General features: G+C 43.5%; 1 protein-coding gene across 6 annotated transcripts in view; it reads left to right on the plus strand.

Moving 5' to 3' along the window:
• The first annotated feature begins 4,012 nt into the window (after positions 1-4,012).
• Positions 4,013-20,923, plus strand: part of L3MBTL3 (L3MBTL histone methyl-lysine binding protein 3) — an 86,368-nt gene continuing 69,457 nt past the window's right edge. The window contains exons 1-2 of one of the 6 annotated variants that reach the window (XM_072855839.1): positions 4,013-4,138; positions 14,222-14,333. In XM_072855839.1, the coding sequence (XP_072711940.1) occupies positions 4,059-4,138; positions 14,222-14,333 (192 nt within the window). In that variant the 5' untranslated portion in view covers positions 4,013-4,058. Of the gene's footprint in view, positions 4,229-4,307; positions 4,478-5,365; positions 5,525-5,764; positions 6,202-14,221; positions 14,334-17,922; positions 17,967-20,923 lie in introns of those variants that run through there. The other 5 variants (XM_072855840.1, XM_072855841.1, XM_072855844.1 and 2 more) reach the window with 5 other exon arrangements.

Consider the following 20,923-nt stretch of genomic DNA (forward strand, 5'->3'; position numbering starts at 1 on the left):
CCATAACTTCCATATCTGCCTTTTAATTTCTTCAGGATGAAGACCACCTCTGGAAATCTCTGTAGTCTTGCAACTTTGATGGAATCTTTGAAACACCTACTTTACAATGTCTCAAAACTCCTGGTCTCTAGAAACAAGCTCTCCAAGGCTGCATCTAGAGTGCATCCAGGTGTGTACTGGCTGGAAACCTGTCTGGAAAACACTGCAGTTTCTTTCAAGTACTCATGCCCAGGTTTCCCTCCCAGGAGAAAAGACTGTTGCATACCCGAGTCTCACTCTGGTACAGAGTTGGGATGTGGCCAGGGCACACGCTCAGGTTTGAAAGCTAGGAAGTATTACTGGTTCTCCAGTTTAGCGTGGCATCAGTATCAACTTTGATAATTATTCTGGGATTAGTGGCAAAAACCAGTCGATTCTATTGATAATGAGTCGCTCATTATTTCTTCACATCTGCAGGGACATCAAGTTCCCTGGAGAGGGAGAGAGCACTGTTGGGGGGAACTGGAATCACCATGGACTGCATTTTGCCTTTCTTGCTAGACAGGCACATACACCTTCTCTCCTCATCCCCAATTTCTTAAAGCTTTTACACTTCTATTTTCCTGGCTTAGAGTTCTACATAGTAACATATACAACATTTTTTTACCAGTGATTGCCCTCAAGCCCTCTTTCCTGTCCTCCTGGTTTGGCTTGAGGAAGAATCACATGGCAGACTGGTGACTGCCACTGGTGAGAAAGGTCACACAATGACCTGCACAGGTTGCTAGAAGAAGGGTGATAAAATGTCATGTGCAGGCTATTTTTGGGAAATAAGGCCATCTTTAAGGCATCTTAGTCTGTATTGCAGAAATCAAGACCACAGAAGTGCCAAGTAATTTGGTAAAATGTAAATACTGATTCTCTTTTTCTCAGTTCATGTTTAGGTACTTGCTGAGGAGCCATTAGATCACATGGCGGTATAAACCTAATATGCAAACTGAATTGATAATGTACATTTCTTTCCTCTCACCACCTTAAATGGTATTCAGGATTTGGGATTTGGAAGCCATGTATATGGATGTTCATGCACATGCTCTTAGAAAAATAATCAGTATTTGGCTACAGCACAAACACCTATTCAACCAGTTACAAGAATACTCAGAGAGAGACCAAATTTAGCTACTCCAAAATCTGTCATTAAACATACTGCCAAAATCATATTAAACGCCATACTTACCATATAGAAAACAAGTGTTCAAAATTCTCTGTCTTCAGAATACAGATGGAAGTCTAGTGTTAAATAAAATGGCAACAGAACTAATGTTTAAAGAGCATATTTGAATAAAGTTTAATCTATTTTTACTCAATACATTTTTATTGACAAAATAATGGGTTTATTATACATCATGAGCTGCCACAATACGGTTAGGGCAAGGATCGAAGAAGAGACAGAGAACAGAAGGTACCTTTATTAATTTCCCAAGTCCTTTTACTTTAATCAAAGAGCTATCCATTTGAAACTACTGATCCAATAAAACAGCTATGCTCTGGTTCAAATACTTGGTTTCAGTTTCAACTTCCAATATATATCCTTTGAGGAGCTTTTCCACCTGTGTAGTCATTTTCTGTAAGGGGCTACACTCCTATGACTTCTGCAAGTAGATTAGATGGATTAGAATATAACAGGGTTTTACAAGTTCTATGTTTCCCTTTAAGATTTTCAAAGGAAAAGGGACAAAGTCTTTCAAGCATGAATAAAATAACAGCAGATAACTCATCTTAGAAATGCATCTTCATAACAGGGTGTGGTACCCCCTCCCCCAAAACCTCAATGTCATCTGGAGAAATAATCAGTACAGGTCGAGTGTCCTGAAGAGTTTTAATTAGTACCAAATTGTATCATTCTTTAAGCGTCTTCTGCAGAGCCCAGATAATTTAATGCTACAATAGAATAATCTAGTTATTTGGCAACTATCTGCATAAAAACATTTCAGTTGGGAAATAATTTTCAGAAAAGTGCTGAATGACTTCAGTTACAGTTTATTCTTTGTTTCTGACCCATAAATTTCCTCAACTGAGAGTTCACTGGTGGAAAGCAGGAATTTTCTCATCCTTTACTATTTTTGGCATCTGTGTTTTAGAAGAGTTTAAATGTGCGTTATCACTAATTATTACAATTAGGTTAATACTGTTTTCTGTAATTAGTTTCTAATGAACATATGTTCATTGATGAAAACTGCAGCCTATATGCAATGCCATTTGAGCTGAAGGGGCGTGAGAAATGCTCATCAGAAAATAACTATCAAGTATTGCACTTAGCCACCAATCTTGCAAACACTTAGGCACGAGCCCCATTTTACTGCTGGGAGAAAAAATAATTTAAATAAATAGAAACTCTCAAGATATTATGGTAAAATCTAAGTAAAGTCACGTCTAAATTGTTAGAGCATGGGCATAGTTTAAGGGAGAAGAGTTGTCAAGTTCGATTCTGAAATATTTTTATACGCCTTCTTAAGTAAATGCTCTACTGAACAGAAGCTGAGACTGGGAAGCCCTCCTGTCAGAGAAGGACCACCTCTACCCTATGTCCAGTGCAATGCTGTGCCTGTCATAGGGATACTACTGTAATACGTTATATACCCATAATAGCAAAAAGGTTGTATTTGGTCTTGTATAAACCATTTTGTCAGTTATTCTGATTTTGTAGGTGAGCATTTTTGCCATGTATTTATTTCTATTGATATTTAATGCCAATATTTATTCCTGGACATTTATTAGTATTTATTAGCAGTTCTGTTCCAGTAATTTCGGCCAAAGTTGTAATTGTAGAAGGGAGCGTATATAAAATCAAGAGAGTTTGGACATTGATCATTACTGGGATTAACAAAAGATATATCGAGATTTGACAGTTATTTTAAGAGATATAGCATAATATGCCAAACTGTTCAAAATTCACTTTGCCAGTTTTTGCCTTGAGGACAGAGTGACCTTAGGGAGATGTTCTGTGGTCTGAAAAAATATTTAGGATTAGTATAATGAGGATTATGTTCTGTGTTGTTTTATACTTTGCCTGAAACTCTCTCTCTCTATACACACACACACTTTTTAAAGTATCGTATGTACAGCTGCTTGCAATCCCCCATCCTCCCTCTTCCCCAGTCTAGTTAGGCCTCGTGTAGGTCTATGTTGCTTAACGTTCTTGTGCATAACAGAGCTCCTTGTAGGTGAAGGAAGTCGGCCCTGGCCAATGCCATAAAATAACAAGGGCCTTCAGCTTTTACTGTTTTCTGAACAACAAGTAGTGACGGAAAATAAACGCTGAAGACAGTATTTTTCTTTGGGAATACAGGGCATCGACGGAGAGAATTCAGGCAGGTGGCACATTTGGACCTACCCTTAATTTGTAAGCTGGCTAGGTTTTCAATGAGACGAGGCCCACTGTAAGGAGCATTTCCGTGCTGAATGAACCCCGTATTTCTGGAGTGCAGAAGGAGCCCGGCTGCGGGCTCACCCCTGCCCGGGCTCAGACCTTCCCCCGGGGGCCCCTGACTGACTGGAAGCTGCGGAGCCCGGGTGCCCCCGACCGGAGCTGCCCCTCTCCCGCAGCCTGCGGGACCCGCACCTTCATTCCTGGCGCGCAGAAAAACCGTCCTACCTCTGCCTCGGGTCTGGCTCATGCCGAGGACGGGGGCCAGGAGCCGCAGAGAGGCTCTCCCCGGCCTCCCGGCGCCCACCACCCAGCCTCGCCGGCACCCGGCGGGACCGCCGAGGACCAGACCCCTCCCAAGGCAAAAAGTGCAAGGCATTATTTTCGAAAGCGCCCAAAATAGCGCGCGGCTGCCGCACAAGTCTCCTTATTATTCCTGCAGCGTCGGCAGTAAATCGGGGGAGCCGATGCACCTCCGCCGGAGCCGCTGCGGGCGGCCGTATTTTTGGCGAGGGCGATGACTGCCGCCGGTCGCCGGCTGCCGGCGGCTGGGGCGCAGCGGCAGCGCCGGCGAGGGAGGAAGAGCAGCGGCGGCGGCGGCGGCGGCGGCGGCGGCAGTTTCCCCTTTCCCCAGCCCTGGCTCCGCGGGCGCATGCTCACTTGTGCCCGCAGCCCTGGACCATATTTGTCAGGACTACTCGAGAGACGGAGAAAGAGAGAGAATTTGGGGGGGTAAGGAGCGGCGGGTTCCGATCTAATCCGCAAGCCGTGTAGGGAGCTGCGATGGCAAAGGCTGGTGATGGGTTTTAATTTTCCCCCGAGGTGAGGATGAAAGTTAGAGAGAGCGCGAGAGATAAAGGGAGAGACGCACCTCCTCTCCCTCCCTTACGAAACGTATCTGGGGAAGGGGAGGGGGGCTTCTCCCCCACCACCTCGAGCAGGAAGGATGGAAGTTAATGCCGGGGAAAGTGGGCAAGTGACTCGCAAGTGGCTGGGGAGCGGCTGGGGCACCGGGGATCTCACTAAATCATAAGTGTACGAGTGTGAAAGAGGAACAAAAGAAAGAGAGAGGTGCCTGATATTTCTTTTTCTCTTCCCAAACACATGAAGGGAGTACATGTCTATGTCTATGCGCTATATATTTATATACATACACAGGCACGCACGCACGTATGTGTATGTACATATATATATATACGGGGGAGGGAGCTGTGGAAATGTGTCGGGGGGCCTTTTTGGGGGGGAGGGGTTCCGAAGGGAGGGGGAAGGGAAGGGGAGAGACATTTTGCAGACTTGCCCCACCAATGAGCTTGTCAGTTGGCTCCATTTAATGACACTTACGGGGCACCGCCGCGCTGTTGGGAACAATGTGATGCGGGTGCAGCGGCGGGGTGGCGGGGGGGTGCGGGTGTGTGTGTGTATGTGTGTGTGCATGGGTGTGCGTGTGCGTGTGAGCGCCGGGCGGGGAGGGAGCGGAGCGGAGGGGAGGGAGGGGGCTCGCTGCCACCCGAGCCCCCCCTCCCCAGCCCCGGCTCTTTGTTCACACAGGCTGAAGGACGGGGAGAAGTGCGGGCTGCGAGGGGGCAATGCGCAGCGGAGAGGGGTGTGAAAAAGCCCCGGGTTTTTTGGTCGGAAGCGGCGAGAGGTGGCGGCTGCCGGGATATACCGGTTGAATGTGCCGTGGCTCCCCGTGTGCGAAGGCCCCTTCAGCGCGCAGCGGAGAGAGTTTGTATTTTCCGTCGCTCCTGCACTTTGTGTGGTTGTGTGCGAGAGATATTTAAAATATAATCATCTCCCAATTTCCGCCATTTTGGGGAAAGTTTGCACACACATACACATACCAAAAAAAAAAAAAAGCTAGCAAATTTTTTTTTTTAAAGAGGCGAAAAAAAAAAAAAAGTCTTTTGCTCGAGTGCTCAGTTCCTGCCTCTGTGCGGTGCGTGCGCCGCGCTCGCTGCGGCAGACATGTGAGGCGGCGGGGAACGGCCCCTGCCCGCTCCGGGCTGCGTGCGGCGGCGGGGCCGGCGCCTGTCACCGCCGCCGGCTCCGCGGGCTGGCCTGGGGGGCTCCCGGAGGCTGGCCGCGGGGTGCCGGCGGTGTATGTGAGCGCACACACACGTGAGTGCGTATTTTGCCGAGGATGGGGGGCAGGGGGCAGGGAATAGGACGCGGCTTTTCTGTGAAGTTGCGCGCTCTCGCCTGAAGTGCGGCCGGGGTGGGGGAGCGGCCCCCGCGCACACGCCCGTCTCTCCCTCCCCGTCCCCGCAGCCGGTGCATATAACAACAGGATATAGGCACACTTGTTCTCGCTAACGTGTGTGAGGCGGCGTTTTGTCGGCGGGGGGAGGGGGAAAGCGATTTTTTTGGGGGGAGCGGCGGACGACGGGAAGGCGCTCCCGCGGAGCGGGCGCCCGCCCCCGGCCGGGGCTGGGGAGAGGCCGCCGGGGCGGCAGCGCCCGGGGCGGGGGTCGCCGCAGCGGAGCCCGCTCCCCACCCCCACGGCGTTCCCCCCCTCCCCGTCGGAGCGGGCGCACACGAGAGCGTGAGAGAAAAAGTTGCAGCGCGGGGCCGGGCGCTGGAGGCTGCGGGGCCGGGCGGGGACGAGCCCTCCGGGGCGGCGGCGTGTGCCGGCCCCTCCCGCGGGAAGGGGTGACTTCTCCGCCGAGGGATGCCCGGAGATCGGCTGCGAGGGGCCGGGGAGCAAACCCCCGCAGTCCCCTAGGAAAAAAGCGAGCTCGCCCCCCTCCTCCTCCTCCTCCTCCTCCGCGCTGGGGGAGGGGAGGAGGGAGGAGAAGGTAACTTTTTAATTTTTTTTTCTTTCCACTCGGAGACAGCCTCCCTTTCCCGGATCCCGGTCTCGGGGGGTGGAGGGGGGGTGGGAGGGAAAAAAAAAAGCAAAGGACCCGGTAAACAAGCAGAGTCCCTCTCTCGTTGTGCAACTTCCTCAGGAACACTTAACACCCAGTTCCTCTCCCACCCCCGCCCGCACCGCGCTCGCCCCCGCCGCCCCCCCCACGCCGGGGCTGGGGGGCACTCTTCCCCTGCTCGATTTAATTGCCCGGGGCGGGGGGGAAGAAAAAAAGCCAAATTCAGGAGAGAAACGGAGCAACTTGAGAACCGCTTTCCCCGAGCGCTCCCTCCGACGAGACGGCCGGGACGGGCGGGCGGGCGCTTTTGTCTCGGCGGTTCTGCCCGAGCCTGGGGAAGACGCGGACCTGAGCCCGGGTTTTCTCCAGAAAGTTTCAAGTGCAGCAAAAACACGCCGCAAAACTGGCCAAGGAGGGACCTCTGGTGGTAGGCCGCGGGCTGCCGGCGCCGGGGAGCGGCGGCCGCGCCCGCCGGGCCTCGCCGCCGCGTTCCGGCTGCCGCGCCGCTCCGCCGCGCCGCTCCGCCGCGCCGTTCCGCCGCGCCGCGCCGTGCGGGAGGGAGGGCCGGCTCCGGGGCGGCCGCTGCCGGGGCCTGCCGGCTCCCAGCCGCCCCGCCGCGGGTGGGCCCGGCCCGGCCCGGCCCACGGGCTGCGTGGGGAGCGGCTGGGGGCGCGCCCCGTGGCCGTGTCACTTGTCCCACTCGAGAGCGCGGTTTGAGCCCCAGTGAGTAACGCTGCTTGGAAAGGAGGCCCCTGGAGATGCAGCAGCCTCCCCGGGTGGTGGGGGTCACAGCCTCTTCCATTACTGTTGATTACCTGTGCTTAATAGCGTGGTGTATGTAAGCTGTACAGTGAAAGGTAGCATGAGTTGTATTTTCAGTTTTGTTCTATTTTATTTTCCCTTTTAATTTCCCTTGTACAGTTGAGTAGCCTTGGACTGAACATTTTTGCTGTTTGTTACTACTCATGAATGGATGCTCAGTTGTGGGTGCTAAAAATCAGGTGATGAGCGTAAATAAAACTCGAGATACAAAAACTTCAGTGCGTGTGGTTTTAGGAAATAGCCTGTGTTCAGGATTGTAACACAGTTTTCTTAATGCAAATTTGAAAGCTCTTTAGGAAACCGGTGCTTATTACCAAGGAAGTTATCACATTCCTAGAAGTTTATATGATGAACCTCTGTAGGAGAGAAACTCCCTGAAACTAGCGGCTGAAGGCAGTAACACACTCCACTTAAATCCGGGTGGTGCCGGGTACTGTTTTTTTCCTGGTGTGACTTCAGCGGCTTTGACTGTGGTCCAGTTGGTCTTCTCATGAACTGGTGCTCTAATGAAGGTGGCTGAAGCAATCATCTTCTTGGATGGTTTTTGTTGTCAGTTGGGCAATTGCAGTGAACTCCGGTTTTGTTTGTTGTTGTGGTGGTCTATGTTTCACCTTCAGTTTAATGTGTTTTTCTAGAGTGTTGCTTTTAAAGGTTCTGGTAACTTAAGAAAATTATTATGTGATGAGTCCTTCTCCTCTGACTTGTTCAGTTTTATTGGGCATCACCTATTCTGTGAAGAGAGATGGCTGACTTCTTGTGGGCTATTCCATTTACTCTTTGGGGTTTTTAATACTGCTGGTAAGTAGGATGATGGATGGTGAGTGATGGGTGTGAGGAATCAGTGATTACCTGGCATGGGGCTTACTGAAGAAAGCGATAGCGTGTGTGTAGTCGTAGCTTACTAGTGCTCTAGTAGTAGGACTGCTCATTGCAATGGGAGATACGAGCTTTTTATGAATTGGAGAGCAGGGAAAGTCTATAAATGCAGTAACATGCTGAGTGTATTTAGGAGCTAGAAAAAGGTGAATTCATTGTTTAAGGACAGCAGAGCTCATGGAAGCTGCTAAGAACCGGCAGAAGAGGAAGAGGAGGGCATGAGTCAGAAAAAAGGAGTGTTCAGACACATATTGAATTAACTTGGGGTAAGAAATAACAATTTGAAATAGGTCAGGTGATATTCAGTGTGAAGATGTGGTGCGTCACAGTTCTTCTCAAGGAGGTGTCTGCACAGCGGAGGGAAGGAGGCACAAATAAACAAAGGCAGAAGTTTTCTGTAGCTTCCGGTGCCTGGTTCAAGGAATTAAGAGAAATTCAGACATAGGATTTCAGAGTTGTTGTACTCAAGTCTTAATATTTGAGTTGGTTAAACCTCCACTCAGGACTGCCCAGACAATAACAGAAATAAAGGAGACATGAAAGCATTGCAGAGGAAATACATTTTTGGTGTGAGATACAGGTTCTTTATAAACAAGATAAAAGTTGTCAGTGCTAAGTTTCATTAGATGACGGGATGGCTTTGGTATTGGGTAACTATTGTTATTACAGTGTTCTGTGGATATTTGAAAATGAGGTAGTAGATGAAGGCTGTGTGTAACTGTGTTACCCAGCTTCTAGCAACGGTACGGCAATACCTGTGCTAGCTCGCTGACAGAGAACAGGCTCAGGTGAGGACAGCGTGAACCTCCTTTAGAACTGGTGCAGACTCAGGTTTCACAGCATTTTGTAATGCGTCTGTGGCCAGATTCTTTCTGTGAGGAAAAAGGTTTTAAGCCGAAGTATTGGGAAGAGAAACAACTATACACAGTACTCCCGGAGAATCTATCAGGCAGAAGAGTAGCAACAGATAAAATAAGAGGAAATAATGCTAAAGGGACATCATCAATAGGAAATCTGGTCCATTTCCTGTTACAAGTGTTAAGAATGGCAAAGCATTGTAAGTTGTGGTCCCTTTGAGAATACATATATAAGCTATATATCTCATCTTTAAAATAACTTACTTGTAATAAACTTCATTAGCAACAGGCAAAATAGTGAAATTTACTCAAACAGCTCTTCAACACACAGAATGGTGGAACTAGTAAAGTAGTTCCTAAACAACAAAAAATGAGATTTTGAAGGAAATGTGTAATCTGCAGATACTTCTTTTAATGAAACATTAAAATAATTGAACCATTAAACAAGTACAAAACAAAGCATACATTAAAATGTGGTGGATAGCCTCAAAGCATTTTACCATTTCCTGCACTGTTCCTGTTGTGGTTGTTTTTCTTTAAGTGAAGAATCAGGTGCAAAAAGATGAAGGGTGAGAAAGAGACAAGTGTGGCATGCACCCAACTTAGAGAGGATCGCGAGGAGAAAAGCAGGGCTCACCCCGGTGGGTTTACAGTCGGTTGGCTTTGCTTTTGCTGTCATTGTGAAGCTAGCTTAATACAAAGTCTGTCTGAAACAGAGGGAGCTTATGTTGCGAGAGGTAATTCTGCTTCATGTAGCTTCAGCGGTGTAACAAGTCAGCCCTGGTAGTATTCACATTCTTACACCTTAAATGAAACTGAAGCTGAGTATCCACTTGTCCCCTGGTGTCTAGAAGTTAGTGTATTTGCAGCTCTGGTACACCGAGTTGTCCCCTTCTGATCCACTTAGTTTTCCTGATTTACTGTGTAGGGAAAATGTGTCCCTTTAGCCCATGGGTGCTACCCCAAGCAGCCACCTGCTTGGAGATGCCCAAAATAATCATCTACGATATTAGGACAAAAAAATCACCTGTTGCCTTTGTTTCTGAACATCTGTCAGCGCTGGTGTCACCCAGCCCTGTAGGGAAGAGGGACCGTGGCTCGGCTCCATAAGGACATCGCCTCCCTTGGGACCTCTGTTTGGCCCTTGGACCTCACCCTTGGTGCCACTTGCTGAGACCTCCTCTGGCTGGCTCCACATGCCCAGTTTTGCCTCTCCTCGCAGGAGCTGTCAGCTGGGGAGAGGACCAGCATGGGGCAAATCTGCTAGGCTATCCTGTCACGGTGGCTACAGAAATCCTCAAAAGTAAAAACAGAAATACACAGGGATGCATAAAAAGAAAAGACACGCTACTGCAGACAGGTTATGCCAATCTGGCAGTGCTGACTGGTGGCTTTACTGCTGAAATCTCCTCTCTCTGCTGCCCAGTGACCCTGTATTGAGTTGGCCCCGCTGGTTAGAAATCGTACAGACATTTCACAGGTGGCATCTTAGATTTTCAAAATTTGGTTAGGTGTCAGGTAGTTTCTTAAAGCACTGACTGAAAGAATCCTATTACTACTTTTTGACGTATTCAGTACATAACCCTATAATTATTTCAAAAACTACTTGTAAGTTTAATTGGCATATTCTCTCCTGTTTCTTTGCTTTACATCTTTAGAGAGTCTTCCAGCAGGTGAAACTATCTCATTTTTAGTGCTGTTATTCTCATTAAGTATCTCCTCTGTGAGGTACTCATTTATTGTTGAACCAGTTGGTAAAAATGAAGGTTTTTCTAAAGGTTGTGTCTATTGTTATTTTATATGCTTGCTTATTTTAATGGATTTATTACATACGTCTAAAACAAAGTTAATGTTGAAATATTAACATGCATCACACTCCTCTCTAAATGTTATGGCTTATGACTGTGAAGACTTGAGATACAGTTACATCCCTAAGAGTTGATTTTGGAGATGCTTTTGGAAGATGACTGTTCCAAGTTCTTATTATTATGTCCTTTCCTTCACATTAAATGGCATTCAGTGTCAGGCATAGGGACAGTAGTGTAGTTACTTTGCCCCTTATTCAGCTAGTATTTTTACTACTTTTCTGGAAGTGTAGCAACAGAAATGATAGCAAATGAAATCATTGTGGAGGGAGTTATAGTAGTTCAAAGAACTATATCAGAGCTTTAAAAACAAAAATGAAAATGAGTAGATAAGGCGTTCTGTAGTTTTCTTTGTTCTGTGATTTAGATGTATATATTGCAATGATTTCATCCTTTTTTAGTACTTCATTGCTGTAACAATTTAATTGGTCTCTATCTCCCTCCTCATTATCATTAGTAGAGGGATATAGCCCTATCTTTCATCTGTTCAAACTCAGCAAAGCTGGAAACAGATATTTTGTTAAATGTAATTCCTTTTGGTAAATTCATTTCTATCTGCATTGCCCTGTGACCTTTTCATGCCCACCAAGAACACTTCTGAAGGCTGCAGAATGTGAAAGTACAGATTGTACCTTTGATGTTGAGTTAATTTTGAAAGTAAAACAATAATGAATACCTTATCAAACAATAGAATATATCATTATTGCTGATTGTTACCTGAGGAAACTTTGTTAGGTGTAAGTGAGTTAAAATTTGTATGTTTTCTTGAGAGAAATATGCCCTGAATATTTCTGTTACTAATTTTTTTTTTTTACTTTCACAGTTTTCATCCTGCCTAAGTAGGCTAGGCTCTAAGATTTTTTGTTTCCCCATGTCATTTTTTTCCAACTGTTTCTGTTACAAAGCGTGTCTATAAGGAGAGTGGCACTATCAGAGACGCCAGCATCTGATGGAGCGGCTGTCCGCTGCTCCTCGCTCCATGGGACGGCGGCTGCTGCAAGGAAGTGTTTCTCCACAGCCTCCCAAGTCTCTTCCCATCTTCTGGCATGCCTTCTGTAGAAACCATTGGAACATGTTTTCTTTAATAAATAAACCACAGGAGGGTTGAGTGAAGTGTCCTCTAAATAGGGTGGTAATTTAGGATTACTTAGAAACTTCAGTTAATACAGAACGCAGCTTTGTGTTTGCTTAGCCAGGCTAATCGTGGGGAGCTCATTACACCAATGTGCTTAAACCAGCATGTTTCATGTCCTTAAAATTTCACGGGTTTCTGGGTAGATCCAATTTTTCAGCTACTCCTTAGCAGCTTGGGTCTTGTGCTCTTGAGGGAAGGCCTGTGCCTCTGCCATTGTGCAGCAGTTCAGTTTGGTGGAAGCCTGCTTGAGTTGGTCTGCTGTGGCGTGTAAGGTTGGATGCTTGGTGGGCTTGAGCTTGGCATTGTACCGTGCTCTCGGGTCAAACAGAGATTGTCCCAGTTGTATTGCAGGAGCTGCCCTAAGGTAGGGTGGTGGATTTTGCCTGGGAGTGATTTTAAAAGATAAGGTCTATGACTTTGAGGAATTTCTCAGTTTGCACTGAATTTGTTTAGATTTATTGACATATTTTAAAATTAATTTTTGTGCATTGATGGTATGGTTTTCAATAGTTTCTCACAGAGGATTACTGAAATAGAGATGGAGAAGACACATTGAATCATGTGGTTCTTCTTACTTTAAACATGTAATCTGAAATATGTGAAGTTTTCTCAAAGAGCCTTCTGTGAACCCTACCTGTCATATGCAATGAGGGGGAATGCAGAAGCTTTCACCCTAAGCAGTGGTTACTGACTGAGGTCCAGTTCCTGTCATCCTGTTGATACTGTGTAGTGGCTGTAGTGTAATGAAAGTACTCGTGGAGTAAGGTGTTGCTCAGGGTTTTAAAGAATTCTGCTAGAACTGAGGAGGAGACCAAGGAGAAATACAAGGGGTCCACACTGCGGACCCAAAACCAGAGCAGTGTCTGTCTGTAGTTGTGGTGTTACAGTGATTGGTACAATTTTTCTGATGGAAAAAAATGTATATTCGATTATTTTTCACACAACAGAGTTAACTAGCTAAGCATTTTTCTCGTCAACCTTTCAGTAAAAAGCTTCTAGACGACCTGAATTTACTTCTGCTTGGTTTGCATCTTTTTCTGTTATCTGTGAGTGAACACGTATCACTCAGTCTTTTTTGTGGAAATTCCAGATTTCCAGAGAGTATCAATACATATTTGCAGATTTTGGGAGTGGGAACGAAGTTAGAAATTAGATTTTAGAAAACAAGGTCAAGCACTGAGGAAGCTCTCTACCTATTTGAATTTCAAATACTAATACTCGCAGCAAAAGTTTGCAGTCTGTAGACAGAGTATGAGGCTTAGAAAGTGTTTGTTAAAAAGTTCAGAAAGTATAAATTTGAAAATTTTATTTGAGCTTTTGCTAATAGTTCACAAACCGAAGACAGAGCTAATTTTGCTGCACGTTGTTTCAGCTGCTAGGCATACTGCAGAAGTTCATCAGAAAGAAAACGAATGAGTCAGATTTCACATTGAACAAAGAGTAAATTAGGTGCCAGGCCACGGATTTAAAGATTGCTGGGTTTGTAAGAAGTGGAAAGGAAGAAGTTGTTGGTAGTCACAACTGGCTGCTAGAAACATTTGCAGTTCAGTGCAACTGATGCCGTCTTTGTGGCAGTGACAAGCGGTGGGCCAAAGCCAGGGGTCGTGGCAAACGTTATATACTTCTGTTGCTTGTGCAAATTATTTGGGATAAACTCTTACCACAGAGGAACATGTCCAAATCAACTATTTCTGAAGATAAATATTCTCTCCTCTCTTTTTTCACTGTTCTGAAACAGAGGGATCCAGTAAAAGAAAGTCTTGCGAAGCAGTAGTTTTCTCTGGTGTATATGTGTTTCTCTACGTGTAAATAAATTTTATAAATGCAAATCAGAATTTAGTGAAACTGTATGGAAACAGACAAGGAATAGTTGGGTGTCCTGAGTCAGACAGTGGAAATGAATGACAGTTTCAAATTAATTCTGAAATTTTAATTTGAACTTGGGCGAAGCATTCACATCAGCATGTTATCTGATATTAAGGAAAACCAGTTCTATTAATTGGTGCTTAATGTATTTATTATAGGCATGCATTCATGTCTTGCCTTCCCCAGAACAAATGTTTTTCTTAGGTGTACTTGAGGTATGTTTTCCCCATGTCAATTTATTTGCAGTTTGAAATTTTTCATTTCTCTCCAATACAGCCTCATTAATAGCCTCCTAGTGTATAAAACAGGTATTTTTTTTAAGGTTTTCAAAAAATTTCCCCTTGTTTTTATTACATTAGTGTATATTATCAGCATTGTCATCAGTTGTCCGCATTGCCAGTGTGCTGAGGGAAGCATTTGATACTAATCTATGAAGTGCGTTTGAAGAAATGTCCGGTGATATAAGCATTAAACCACTTATAGCCTTCTCAGATAAAATCTTTTTATTTTTTTTAATTTTTTTTTAGTACATGCATCATGAATGAATCTGCCTCTAGTGGAAATGGTCAAGAGTTTGATGTATTTAGTGCTATGGACTGGAAGGATGGCATAGGTACTTTGCCAGGAAGTGACCTAAAGGTAAGATACGTAATTTTTTTAATAAGCGAAATAAAAATGTTAAATGCCAAAAGAATGCATTTCACAAGCTGGTGTGTAGGTATCTGCTTTTATGAATAAAACATGAATCTGCAGCTCTGAGTTAAGAGACTGTAGCCTGTTAGCTTTTAGCTCTGGAGTTTCTTGATTCAGTTTCTGGTGCTGGCACAGACAGCCGTCATCCCCGTAGGAAGGCATAAATTAGCACTGCCTCACTATATAGACAGAAGTAATCAAGTGCACAAAATCCAAAAGAAATCTTAGAAGTTAAGTGTGAAAATTCAGTCCACTTAGAGCATTATATTACCGCATCACTAAGAATCTTTATACTGTCATTTACTCTTACAGTCTCATATTCTTAATTCTTCTTATTTCTAAAAATAGTTTATTTTTGCTGTGCTTTTGTCATGTGGGTGCCTAGAAGAGTGAATAAAGTGAGTTGGTATAGTTTAGAAATTTGAATTATACTGGAATAGTACTTTTAATTACATTTTTCACACCGGTTGTATTTACTGAAGTAAATTATAACAACTTTATTTTGTTTTCAAAATATTTTATGTATTTTTTTATCTGATACTTTTTACTATGTTGTCAGAAGTTGTCCTCTGCTGTGTTAGCTAAAAATACAATTTCGATATTAGAGACTTTCTTGCACCTATTTCCTGTTGACTATAGTCAATATTTTAATATCATTCCATTTAGATTAACATTGATGAGGTTTTATCGTAGTTTATTTTTTAAAAGGAATCTCACAAGAACATGTGTGGTTTTTTAAAAGAATATTATATCCCTTGGTGCCTGATCCAATTTCTATTGTTGAAGTAAAGAGTCAAAAAATGTTTGAAATTCAGGACATACATGTTGCGAGTGTGTTTTTGTGTTGTTGGGTTGGTTTTTTTTTTTTAAATCACAGAACCATAGAATGGATTCACAGAATAATTTTCTTTGGAAAGGACCTCAGGACACCACCTCTGAGCACCCTAGACCTCAGGCCAACTTAGATCAGGTTGCTCACGGCCTTGTCCAGTACAGATTTGGTTATCTTCAGGGTTGGAGATACCACAATCTCTCTGGGCAACCTGTTCCAGCATTGACCATCCTCATAGTGGTTTTTTCCTTTTATGGATAAAATTGGAAATTCCTTTGTTGGAATTTCCCCTTTTGCAGCTTGTGCCTCTTGTCTCTTGTACTTTTACTGTGCACATTTGAGAAGAACCTGGCTCCATCCACTCTATATCCTCCCATTAAGTACTGGAAGACAGCAGTAAAATTTCTCCTTCTGTTCTTAAGACTGAGCAAACAAGTTCACTCAGCTTCTCCTTGCATGTCATCTGCTACAACCCCTACTTGTTTTGGTGGACATCTGCTAGACATGCTCCAGTATGTCAGTGTCTTTCTTGTACTGGACACAGTAGTCCACCTATGGTCTCATCAGTATTGAACAGAGGGGAATAATCAGTTCCCTCGACCTGCTGGCTACCCTCTTGCTAAAGCAGCCCTGGATGCTTGTGGCCGCCTTTGGTGCCAGGGCACGTTGCCGACTCATGTTCAACTCATAGTTCTTCTTCTGCAAACCTGTTTTCAAATAGTCAGTCCCCGGGCTGTCCTGGTGCACGCAGCTGTTCCATCCCAGGTGCAGGGCCTTGCACCTGCTTTTGTAGACCTTCATGAGATCTTGTTAGCCCATTTCTTCAGCAAGTCGAGGTCTTTCTGAATAGCAACTCCAATTTCGTAATTTGCTTTTGCTCCTGTACACATATAGAAGCCTTTCTTGTTGCCTTTGCTATTTTCTTCTCCAGCTGAGCTTTGGATTTCCTAATTCTGTCATTGTACACTACAGCAATATCACTATATACCTTCTCTATATAACATTTCCCCAGTTTCACCTTCTGCTTACTTCCTTTTCCATTTGAACTAAGTCAGGAGCCCCTAGTTCATTCATGTTGGCCGCCATCCACATTTGCTTAACTTCTTGCACATTGGCATGCATCATTCTCCTGGTGTGAGGTCCCTGGAGAGATATGCAGGTCTCCTGGGCCCATTTACCCTTTAAAGCAGTCTCCTGTATGATCCTGCCAAAACCTGCCTCTCCTGAAGTCCAGTGCTGCTATTTCAGTATTTGTTTTGCTCGCTTCTTGCAGGATTTCAGACTTCACCATCTCATGGTCATTGCTGCCAAGGCTGTCATCAGCCTCCACAACCCTGACCAGTTCTGTATTTTTTTAAAAAGTCCAGGCTTTTAAAATTCCTTTCTATTTTAATAAGCAACATTGTGTGAAAGGCAAACATAATATTGAAATATTTGAGGAATACAAAAGGGAACAATGCAGGAAAATAAAATAATCTCATATAAATCACTGGTACGTGCTTTGTTCAGTTCTGGTTACCCTATGTCAAGAGAAACAAAACCAAAGCAAAGGTGGGGTCATTAATTAGCAGAGGAATGGGAAAGCTTCCATACAAAGCAAGGGAAAGGACTGGAAGGAGTAGCTGAGGGTAACTTCAAGAAATCGTGTAAGAAGATTCTTAACTGTGTCCTGTTCAGGAAAGCATAAGCTTCATTTTAAGGTTGCTCTTCTGGGTTTTGGTTGTTTTTTGTTTTTATTTTTATTTGGAAGCAAACAGGTATTTGATTTTTGGACAGAGATTCTTTCATTGGTCCGGGCACTAGGGAAGACACAGTCAGATTTGTGAAGGTAATGTACCCAGAATGATGAAAGATACAGAGACAATTGCCCAGGCAGCTCATTCTGGTCTTTTTTTTTTAAATAGAAAAGCAAGGGGTTACTGGATGAAATTGAAATGGAGCCATCCTAACACTGACTGAAGGAAGAGTATTTTCTAGCAATGCAGAATTAGCCTGAGGAGCTCACTGGACCAGGGAGCATCAAGACTCAGTGGAAGACGAGACATTTATATAGATACCAAAACAATTTGAGCTGTTAGAATAGTAAGGATTTTTAAGCTTTCGAGATAATGGTAACAACTCATTTTTCAGGGCTGCTACTAAATACTGATGGTTAAAAGAGTGACTAATCCCTTGAGATTGTAAATGTGATCGTAGAAGATAAGTTATGCTCTTTGTAGAATTCTTAGAATACGGTTAATGTGGATGGTTTACCTGAACTGACCTGATAACAGAGTATTTTAATACTGTGTTCTGAACCTAAAGAAAATGGCGTTACATAGCAGTTACTTCTTGTAAGTTTGCATGTGTCTTTCAAAAATTACAATAGACTTGTTGCACTAAAGATACCAAACCATTGCCATGTATTTACATTGAAATGTAATTGAAAAATCTGGTGAAAACACTGTAGTAGCAAGGTGCACAAATCCAAAGATTCTATTTTTACAGTTTGGTAATAGATTAGAGTGCCTGGGGTTTTTATAATAAATAACAAGCAACTATTCATTGCAGACAATGTATTGCTTACAGTATCTCACATTTAGTCTTTTCATAAAATGTTGGGGAAAATTGTCTTTGAACAGTCAGATTTGGTAAACTATATTGTATGAGCATGTTTTAAGTTAAATGTATACCAAAATGTTGAAATGCTGCTTTTTAATATAGAAGTTCTGGGGAGTTACCTACTTGAAGTCCGTATTTTTAGTCATGTAAGTCATATGGCATTTGCTTGTCTTCACTGCTTGCATGCTTGCATGCTTATTTTTACATATGCACTTTTAAAGAAATCTCTTTTCTTGTGTGCTATATTAATATCCAGCCTCCTCAGATTATCAGGCAAGTATATCTGAGCAACCATTCTTTTTAAGAACCGCTTCGTTTTTGTGAATGTAAGTTCCTGTACGAATAAAAGCTGGTAAAAAACTATTGTAAGTAGTGTAAAATGCTTGAAACATTTACAAATAACTTTTCTCAAGATTTTCTTATCATTGCTTAAATTTAACTTCTCTTATGATACAGAAGAACAACTAAATCAGAAATAGGAAATTGCATTATTTCTGTTTGTTACGAAGTCCTATGGGCAGTTTCACGCCTACTAGACTTTACTGAGATAGGCTGCACCAGGGGGCACTCACTTCCCAGTCTAATCAAAACAAGGGAGCCGAGTCAAGATACCAAGCTTCTGTTCTCAGCCATGCCATGGTCTCTTATGTCTACGTCTGTTTCCACATCGGTAAAATGCTGAAAATGTTATTTTCCTATGATTTTGTGCAGTGTTAATTATTAGAGTTTTGTCACCCATAGTTGGAGAAGGCTGTGGAAATACATTCTCGTGCAGATTTTGTTAAAACTCTTTAGCAAAAATAGTCATAAAATAGTTAATGCTTCTTGAACGCTGCTTTGAGCATGCTGTGTGACAGATAAATAGTGAGTGATTGTGGAAAATGCTAGAATTTTGAATTATACAGGGGATAGGGAGAATTAAAAATTGTATAGTATGATGCACCAAAGACTGAGAACAAAAATTTTAGCATTGTATATTAGTTCTTTCAAGATGTTTAAATAAAACAGAAAACTTGAATTCCAGTAGAGTTTAAAATAGTTTACAAATTACAGAATGCCTTCATGTGGCAGGCTAAGTAATGTATGCTCATCTGAAAAACATCAGTGCTTACCAGTTACTCTGCATGGTGTGAATGTAAATGTGAAATACTCTTTTTCTCTTTTTTTTTTTTTTTTAAATCTCTGTGCCGAGTGCAGGCAGTAACACCATCACTTCAAGATTTAAATGTACTCATTAAATTGGAAAAGCTGTAATAATTTACAGTCACTTCCTACTGCAGTGACAGGAGTTTATGAAGTACTTTGTAATGAGTTTTCTAGTGCTTGTGTTTGGAAAGTGAGCTGTTATATACTGCATGGACAGAATTTTGGTCATTATTTCCAGCTTGCAAATTGTGCTTGAATAGAGAAAAAAATATTAATAAATTTGATGATGAAGGAATTGACCTGTAAATAAAGTTGGGCAGCTAATGTCGTAGGAAACCAAATATAATAGTGGAACATGAATGGTGCTGTAATGGTCGGTGGTGCTCGGTATTTCCAGCTGCGCTGTGAGGAAGGTCATGGTGATTCACAGTGCTGTGTTTCTGGATGCGTAGGTGCAGCAGCTCAAGGCAGTAAAGTGCATCCTTTCACCTGCCCATTCTGAAATTGCATTCAAGTTTGCCTGAGATAATTAACATTTTGAAAACAACTTATTTTTTTCTCAGTTGATTATACATTATACAGCAGAAGTACTGGTAGTGTCTCAGGCAGTAACTGACTGCAGTGCTTTTTTCGTGCAAAGCTAGTTCTGCCCTCACGGAGTGGCATGTGCTGCACTGAATCTGGGGAGACATTTCTGTCTCGGGGGAGAGTCCCTGAGAGTGTCCGTGGGAAACATCGACTGCCGGGAACCAGTTAAATCACTGCTTCCACTGGGAAGGTGTTCTAGAGAGAAGCTGGGTTCCCTTCAGGGAAGCTGGTAAGGGGTAGCACAGGGAGGAGAAAGCAAGGCAGAATAGACTTTCTCTGACCACGTGTGAGCCTCAGCAGATGTACGGAGTAGCCTGGTCTTTTCCACATGGAGATAACTTTCTTCTGTTGCAATCTAATGTAATTAATTAGCTCATGCTGTGCTTCATTGCCATAGATTTCTGGTTAAAACTTTGCATTGTCATAAACTGATTTTACCTTACTTAAAAAAAAGACCAAAAAAGAAATTTCACTATTAAAATTGGTAAAATTCCAAAGCCAAGAAATGCTGGGATTTAGGTTGGCCTTTGGATCTTTAATTGGTCTTCCTCATGTGTAGTCACGGTAGAGTCTTCTCTTACGTGATCACATGCTGTTTTACCACAAAATCTACCGTGTCATTTGCTACAGATGCTGTTAGACTTGTAAATAACTGGGTCAGAGGATTTCAGGAAGGAAAAGGAATAGTTTTGTGATTAATGCAGGTAAATCCCACACAGGAAAGCTTAGCACTGCACTTGCTTCTACCACAGCCTTCCTGTGTGGTGCCGAACAACTCACTGGAACCAAAACTTTGGCAGGTAGCCATTCATTTTTTATTTGTCACTTGCTTGGGTTCCCCATGAGATATTAGCGTTTGGTGTTTAGAAATATTCTGGCCAAAATAATTCGAAGCCAGGGTTGCTTTGTAGGTCAACTTCTGGATCAATAAGCATCGTCTTGGCAGGCCTTGACTTCTGGCTCTGTCGCTGATTTATGTGTCACCTTAAGAAAGTCTGTTTAGCTGCAGTTTCCTACTCAAGTGGAGATAATAAGGCAGACTGAGTTTGCAGTAGAGAGAAATCATTGAGAAGCCCTCTGGTACTAAGATAATTCTTGAGCTCTCGGAGCTGAGGCGGGGGGGGGGCATTGGAAGAGCCTGAGGAGTGTCTAAGAATAAAGTAGATAAACATTACTGCCGACAAGACTGAGGTATCTAAGCTTTCAGTTCAGAAGTGATGAGAGAATGTTCCTATTATTAATTTTTTTGGGGAGGTTGTAATTTGATAGTAATCCTTTCCTGCTTGTGCCTGCCCAGATAGGAAAAAACTTTTCCTTTTGGATGCAAATTGTTCTCTCTTCGTTACTTCAGGATTAGCCTATTGCAGTG

This window comes from Ciconia boyciana, chromosome 3 (assembly GCF_034638445.1).
Source record: "Ciconia boyciana chromosome 3, ASM3463844v1, whole genome shotgun sequence".
NCBI lineage: Eukaryota > Metazoa > Chordata > Aves > Ciconiiformes > Ciconiidae > Ciconia > Ciconia boyciana.